This window comes from Ochlerotatus camptorhynchus, unplaced genomic scaffold (genome assembly GCF_037179485.1).
Source record: "Ochlerotatus camptorhynchus isolate MF236.1 unplaced genomic scaffold, CSIRO-AGI_Acam_v1.1 ptg000008l, whole genome shotgun sequence".
Taxonomy (NCBI): Eukaryota; Metazoa; Arthropoda; class Insecta; order Diptera; family Culicidae; genus Ochlerotatus; species Ochlerotatus camptorhynchus.
In genome coordinates, this window is record NW_027040500.1 from 3,020,467 (window position 1) to 3,028,975 (window position 8,509).

The following is an 8,509-nucleotide window of genomic DNA, read 5'->3' on the forward strand; positions in this document are numbered from 1 at the left end:
CCTAAGAGAGGCCTGGTTGTCATTTTTTTGTCCAAATCTTCTGGTACTTTCTTTCTGGATTATAACGTTACTACAGGAACTTTTGTTTGCTCTAAGTATAGTGTTATTTTGAGCGCTTCCGGAGTTATCAATTGAATGAGTTTTTATGTTAACAATTGCATGATTATTGTGCATTATGGATACCCTAGGCCCATGGAGCTCGAGACTGGACCGGTAGTTGATATCACACCGTCGCATGAAGTGCTTTATAAACCGATCTGTTTTCGCATGTGACTAACATTAAGGCCCCAAATCTTTTGTTTTTGAAATGCCCACCTGTAAACCTGTAAAGCAGCTGGATTTCGCAGGAATGTGTGCAAATATTTGCACCATTATCTACCCCTGCATGTTCTCAATGGTTTCTGGATTAAATTGATATAGTCTAATTGTGCTGTGATTATTATTCAGAAAGTGTTGCCGTAGGCATGTCCCCTCAGTAGCTGTGGCTGTGGTGATTTGAATAATTGAACAATTTTGCGATTTTCCATTTTGATTAGTTCAGCTTTTCGCAAATTTTATCATTGGCTTAGTCTACTCAACTCTTCGGGAGGGTTTTGGAATTAGTCTGCAAGTATATTGTTTAAAATTTGAATAATGTTATGAATTTTTAACTCAGAAATTCAGAAATTTTATTAAAAATATAGCTTTGTGGAGATGTGCTTATTAAATACCTATAAAATCTGATTAAATCCGAGACAAGATTGATTTTTTTTCCAATATGTAGCAGTAGTACCGTATTGGAAAGTTGGCCTCTTTTAAATAGAGAGTTACTAACCGGCATTGAAACGCCGGGCAAAATTTATCGTTTATTCAAAACTTGGGTTTCCATATTTCTCGGGAATCAGCTTCCCGGGATTCAGAAAATGAAAAATCTATTTCTCAGGAATAAGAAAAAGAATTGCGGGAAGGCGAGTTCAGTTTTGCAGCAACAAATTTCAGATATGGAGATGACACGTTCAGATTCAGTTGAAGTCGGCTGAATTGTCTTGATATCATAAAATAACACAAGATTCTTTGTGTAACAGCGTAAGTTCTATCTGTATTACTGTATTAAGTTGTTTTTAGAAGTAGGTTTAGTATAGATAATTCCCTATAAATAGCCATAATACTAGAATGATACAATTTATATTGAACGAACAGGCAATAAGCCAATGATGTCTTTAAAAAAAAATATGCATTAAGGGGGGAAACACCTGTTGAGATCTCTAACAAAAGGGTATTGTAAACTGTAAATGTAAGTAAAAATCAAATAAGCATAAAGCATTTAGTAAAAAAAGTAACAAATCAATTATTGCAGTTTTAGCTGTGTGAAAATAAACACTGCTGCGAAAATTTGTTTCGTCATTAGGCTGGTCTGAACAAGCATGTACACCCTAATTGCGAATCAGTCCGGAAATGCACCCAAAAACGGTTTTGTTCCTTTTTTTCAAATTGAAAATTTGGAATTTGTAATTCAAATTGATTTACTTTTCAACGATCAATTTTTTGTTATATTTTTTTTTATATTAAAGACATGAAGAAATCAGCACTGCTGTAGTTAAGGGTAGTCCATTGTTAATCAGGGCTATAAACGAAATATAACCCAATCGTTAGCATTATTCCAAAAATATGTACCGTATGCGTGATAATGTTTGCACCATTGAGCAATGTCAAAACTAAAAAATTTCTCAAAAATTTAGTTTTCAAGTTTTTTTTATTTATTTAAAGGGGGATGTTTTCAGAGTCTTAAACTATGTTAATCATCGATCGAGTTTCCACTTGCTGCAATAACGGCCTCCACACGCTTCCGGAATGCACGGCAGGTTCTAATAATGTACACACTTAGAAATACCTAATTTTACACCTGACGGAATCCATCTTTGACATAAAGGATGAGACGTAAACAAACATGTAATGTAAAATTAAGTGCTCCGAGACTGAAAAGTTCGTTACTAGACGAAAAGTATGTTTGATTGAGCTGAATTTCGTGTCTATTATGACTCAATTTTGTCTCATAATTGACGCTCGCATATGTCAGTCTCAGAGCACCTAAATTTACATGAATTTTTCTAAGTGTGTAGTCTAGATCCATTTCTCTGCAGGTACTGGTAAATGTTTGTCTGAGGCTTGCTGTACTTGGGTGGCGTTTAGAACAGGCCTTGGCCTTCATGACGCGCCATATTGAGTAATCCAGCGAATTAAGATCAGGGCTGGATGGCGGCCACATATCCTTCGCCCAGAACGGAAGATGTTCCTGCAACCGCTTCTGAGTGCGGTTCGAGGTGTGGCACGGAGCCTCATCTTGTTGAAATACAACATTTGGCTTCGGACCGTACTGTTCTTTGATCCACGGAAGAACATACTTACTTGAAATCCCGATGTAGACCTCCGTGTTGACCTTGTCGCCTTCTGGAATGAACACCGGGTCCATTTTTTGCCATCGGAAGCCACCAATCCAAACACCATAACGCTAGCAGGATGCTTGATCAGATACACGTTCTTGTGTTCGTCGGCCACGTCTTTTACCGGAAGAGAACTAATATACCGGTCGGTTCTGTCACACATTTGCTTTTCTACATCTTCTTCAGTAGCAAGAATTACTTTTTCACTCTCCTTGATAAATTCAAGTATGAATGGCCTGCAGAATCGAACACTTTGAGGCATAGGATTGAACCATAAAATATCCTTTCAAATGTTGTACATGAACAACTGAATTGGTGGAAAGGTTGATGAGAATATATCTCAATCATCCTGACATCCTTCTGGTAGCGCTTGATTATACAGATTAAACGGGCGGTGTAGTAAAATTATTTACAGATTATACAGATGGTGTATTAAAAGTTTATTGAAACTAAATATTAAAAAATGTAATCTTATAACGTACAGTAGAAAACCAAACAAACAAAATCTTTGTATTACATTAGGTAATGAAAATGTTCAAAAATGTGAAAATGTAAGAGATTTAGGTGTTATTCTAGATTCTAAATTGACATTTGTGGACCATTATAACACAATAATACATAGAGCAGGCAATATGCTTAATTTTAAAACGTTTCGGTCTCCACTTTAAAGATCCTTATACAATAAAATCTCTTTTCGTTTAGATAGTTGAAGATGCTAATTTCAAATAACAGACTAAAGTGGTAATTTTTATACGATAGATGGAGGAGATGAAAGTCTAGAGTTGATAGTGGATGGGAGCATACCATCAATTACTGTCATTGGTCGAAAGGTACAGTAGCAGCACCTACCCCACCCGTGTCCCTTCGAGATCATCAAGTCGACGATGACAGGAGCACATACCGTGGTAGGGGTAAACAATATCTGCAATTTCCAAACCTACGACTGGATGCCTTCCTTCAAATAACAACTGAAGTGCGGTAAAAATCGGTAGAACTGTTTCAAACACATCCTTGGTACTTGAGCGGGTCGGCGTTCATCTCTTTTTGCCAGTGGTGGCGGGGAGGGGAGGGGGGTCACCACTCACCATCCCTCTCCAAAGGGGGAGTTTGGTAAAGAGAGATGAAAAAACCGATTTGTACCTTCCTTAAAAGTTGTCCTAGCTCGCTATCTACTTTCTATATGCAATTTTCACACTACCGTACTCTAACGGAACTATCAACTCTAGACTTTCATCTCCTCCATGTATCGTATAAAAATTACGACTTTAGTCTGTTATTTGAAATTAGCATCTTCAACTATGCAAATAGTTGACTTCACGCAGAAGTAATACTAAACATATAGTCAAAGCACTTTTCGTTGCTTATGTGAGGTCAATTTTAGAATATTGTAGCGTTGTTTGGTCACCCTATATGAAAAAAGCATAAAGAACGAATAGAGTCAATCCAAAAGCAATTTTTATTATATGCACCTACGTAAGTTAGGTTGGACGGCTTTTCCTCTCCCGTCATATGAAGCACGTTTGTTTGCTGATCAGCATTCAAACATTGAAAGAACGTTGGGATTACGCAAAGATTTCTTTATTATACAATATCATTTCGCAACGCATTTTTTTTTCCTTTGGTTTGTTTTTTCCGTCGATCTAGTTTTCCGTGCTTAGCACCAATGCTACCGACGAGCCAGGAAGGCAGCTCCCACACCTGGACCCTACCTATCGACCCATCAACTCATGAACCGGGGACCAAAGGCTTTACTTCCCATCCGAAGGAAGGCGTGATCAGAGATGTTATGCCTCAGAACACCCCGGCGGCGCCGACTGGGATTGAACCCAGGCCTGCTGGGGTGCGAGGTAATCACGCTTACCACTACACCACCGGCGCCGTTACAGCTGATCTATTGTCAAGGTTAAATTTGTATGCACCTTCCCGACAAATACGCAATCGACACTTGTTCGCAGTAGACCGCCATCGAAATATTTACGCTAAATTTGAACCGGTAGATCAGATGATGACTGTTTATAATCATCATTGTAAAATGATTGACCTAAATATGCCCTCAACAGAATTAAAAATATATTTCAGAACCCTGCGAAGTCATAGAACATAAGTCCTAATGTTAATATGTAGTCTACGATTTGATTGATCGACGAATAAATAAATCGAATAGAAATAATGCGAATATCCAGTTGATCCGTCCATACCCCAGGAACATACTTCTGTAGACTAAAAACTTCTTCTTCTGACATAATTCATCGTTGATCAGGTAATTGAACTTGTTTTAGAACTATTTTGGGTTTTCAAAATATATCATTTGTGTGTGTCTTTATTAGAGAGATTTTTAGTCGTTGGCTAGTTCATCTCTAGAACTAGAACTAGAATATTTTTTTTTCAAAATATGCCCAATAACTTTAACTAGATGCAGATCCTTTCGGTCATAAGCGGTCCGTCTTGATAATAACAATGCTATTTCGACGGTTTCGATTAATGATCAACTGCTTCATTATCGATGATACGACGTTTTCCACTTTCGCTCAAATCCGAGAAAGGGTTTGAAGGTCTTTCACGTTTTGTTCCTGAGGCCGAGGTTGATGCAACGCATTGCTCCTGTTCGATGCATTATCCGATGTCAATCTCCAAAATGTGTCTCAAATTGTTGCTTAATACTATTAACTTCAAGCCACTTTTGTTTGTATTTAGTGGCGAGTATATGAATCTTGTGATTCAGACGTTTCTGTTTCTCCACCGAAATTTTAAAGTTTACACAAATGAATGTTAATGCACATTTTCATTATGCGTTAATTTTGCATAAAAAAAATAAGAATGGCTCTATTATACATATATATATACTTGGACTTGAAAGTAGATCATAGCTTTTGCATTGAGCAGCAGCATTAATACGAGGTTAGGTATATATGATAAGTATATATGACTGAAAGTTGCCTACTATAATGTACATGAATTAGATACTATCTAAAGAGTAATTCCGGTACAAATTTAACTAAGGGTAGCCGTTACTAACACCACACAGCGATCTTCAAAGAAAAATGTTCTGCAATAAGCATAGTTAACTAAAATAGATAAGCCTTTTTCAAAAGTTGGTCATAACATTTTCAAAAAAATGTTTATAAGCAACATATTTTGATTATCCCAGCCATGACATGACATTAAAACTCCCATAGTGTCCACAAAATTTCAATTTCCATTATTTCCAAAATATGCAAGTTTGTGCAACTGATCTCTTCAGTTCTTGTTAGGGTATACTCAAAACATTCACCACAGCTGAAAATTAGCCTGGAAATGTGCAGAAATCTAAAGTACTAGATTAACAAAGTTAAAATTTCTTTTTTTTAATTTTGTGCGTGTTTTTCTTTTAATTTGTTAATATTTTAATGTAAACAAATTACAATTTTGTTGTTATCGTTAGAAAGCTTATTTATTAGCTTTCGAACGAGAATAAACAATCTTGTATTTTTTTTTTCAAATAATGGTCTAAATTGATTTCAATTGAAGCGCATGCTTGCTTCGAAAAGCGCACATTTTTCTTTGACGGTCGATATCTCAGGAACTGGAAATGATAGAAGTTTAAAACTTTGGGTTTCACTTAGTTGAAATGTTTACTATCGACTAAATATTTCGTAAAAAAGATTGGTGAACTTCGATATTTTTTATTTTTGTCCACCAGATATCTGATAGATATAGCATTTATCCTGCAAGCGTTTAGCTCTTAAAACGTATGAAAACGCATATTAGGCAGTTTAGTTCGGTTTCAATAATCAGTCAAAATGAAATGTTTTAGGTTGGAATCGTTTATGAGTTTAGCTGGTAGAAGGAGGAAGGATGAGTTTTATGCAAACTGTGAAGGGGGGAATCATCAAACTTATAAGACTACAAATTTTAACTGTTGATTTTTTTTTATTAAATGATCATTTCTTTGCGGTATATGTATTCACAATCGCAAATGAGTTCACAATGCGCTATTGAAATATCCCTAGTGAATGGTAGCTTTGCAGAGTTACAAGGTTCATATTGCACTTGTCTTTAAATACTTACGGTGGAGTTGGAATGATCTTGTTAAATTAGGGTGTATTCTTGCTACTTAGGAGCACTGGACTGTAAACTAAGCGCAGTAAATGAATCCTAGTACTGTCTTGCACGCACCTTAGCAGGTTTCTTCTTCATCTGAACTGGGGTGGCTTTTCTCAGCTCAGCAGTTGCTGGACTTCCGTAGGCGCTCGCAGAGCTAATGGCTGATCCATCCTTTCCAGTACTGTAGGAGTTGGCAATCGCGATGATATCACCGTTAGTGCCGCCGAAGTTGATTGGGAAGAATGCATTTGGAGCAGCAGGACGGCCAGCACCACGACGACTGACCTGAGAGTCTTGTTCTTCTTCTTCGTCAGAGTCCAGCTGAACAGTAACCTTCTTCTTCTTCTTCTTGTCTGAGATCACGGCTGGGACAACTGGAGAAGCAGCAGCTGGATCGTCAGCGATGGGTTCTTCTGCCTCTACCTCATGAACAGCTGGGACATCATACTGAGGCACGTCTTCAAATGGGATCTGTTCTTCTGGGTATGCATCGGCAACAGACTGTACGTTCTGGTCCTGAGCTGGCAAATCACCACTTTCATCATCTGCGTCTTGGCAATCTGATGAATAATAATATACTTTCAAACGTTAACCCACGTTCAATACATATCGGACATCTTACCTTTCAAGTACGTTCCGGTAGCAATGGTATTTCCAGCAGCGAAAGCTGATACTGCAGCTGAACGACCTGGATTCCGGAGCTGCTGATTTTGGTAGTGAATTCCATACAAAGATTGCCGTGAAGCCATAGAGCCCATAGGTTGTTGGTAGTACATGAATGCTGACAAGTGAGAAATATCCACAATTAATACCACTTCAAATTCTAACAAGTATCCTTTTAATCGATGAATACGCACCATTTTGCACAGGGATCGAATATCCAGCACTGATTCCACACAGAACAGCTAATACGGCAACGATCTTGATCATTTTTGTAATTTAACTATTTGTTCACTTCAATTACGAGGATTTGTTCAAAACCTAAATATTAATAACCGAAAATTTTGAGTTCGTCGTCAACTGACGTTCTCAGATCAAAAATCAGGAGCTTAACTTATGTAGTGGTTGGATAAGTTCCCACCGATCACTGATATTTCTGACACCATGAACGTGCGCTTTTATACCGTACATAGCAAATTGAGTAGTTGGTATGCATGTGGTGTAAATTGTCGCACATGCGGTGTACAAGAATGATACTTATCACTGATTGGAAGCAATCCGATTAACTTTAATCTATAATATATGTTTATGCCAGATGCACTAGCATCACAATGATTTTTTAACTCCCCAACATAGAATTTCGTGAGATTCAATGAATGAATTTTCTGATTACAAATTTAGTTATATTCGATGGATTGCTAACCATTGATGGTGATCTATCAACTCCAAGCCATATCCTGGAATGAATATCTGATTAGGTTTGATGTCTGAGTGATTCAATTACAGGCAATGAAATTTTTTTTTCTTTCATTTAATCACTTCTTTAGTTAGCAATAAGAAACATCAATTAAATACACTGTAGTGCAAAATTACCCGAAAAAAAAAAATTATATTTAAGAAAAAGTAAAAAAAAAAAAAACACGCTGGTGGTGTAGTGGTAAGCTTGCAAGGAAAAAAAATCTGAATTTAACTGGCGATGTAAAAATCCATGCATGCAAACATTCATACATGTAAACTTCCTTTTCACGTAAACTATCAGCTTGCAAGAAATTTTGCAAACAAAAGTGGACAGTTGCATCAATATATGGAATATACCTTGACATGTCTCATAAATTTACACGATTTATAATCTAAACTTGTATGATATATGACGCTCCATTTATGTGCATCATAGTAACGGAAATATACACTACTTTGTTTTTGCTGTGTAGGCAATAGGGTACTCTATGGGACCATCCCTAAATGACGTAGTATATTTTTGACCAATTTTTGCACCCCCCTCGTAGCGTACGGATTCTGGGTCATTTGGTCGAAGCATCCTTGCCGACTGTGATATTGCAACATTA

The 8,509-nt window shown here is 37.0% G+C and overlaps 1 protein-coding gene across 1 annotated transcript; it reads right to left on the reverse strand.

Annotated features, from left to right (window-relative positions):
• Positions 1-6,477: 6,477 nt before the first annotated feature.
• LOC135698956 (uncharacterized) lies at positions 6,478-7,493 on the reverse strand. The gene is made up of 3 exons (XM_065219119.1): positions 7,361-7,493; positions 7,126-7,284; positions 6,478-7,063 (listed from the first exon to the last, which is right to left on the reverse strand). Exons 1-3 carry the CDS (start codon positions 7,431-7,433, stop codon positions 6,555-6,557), a joined length of 741 nt encoding a protein of 246 aa, XP_065075191.1. The 5' UTR covers positions 7,434-7,493; the 3' UTR covers positions 6,478-6,554.
• Between the last annotated feature and the right edge of the window lie 1,016 nt (positions 7,494-8,509).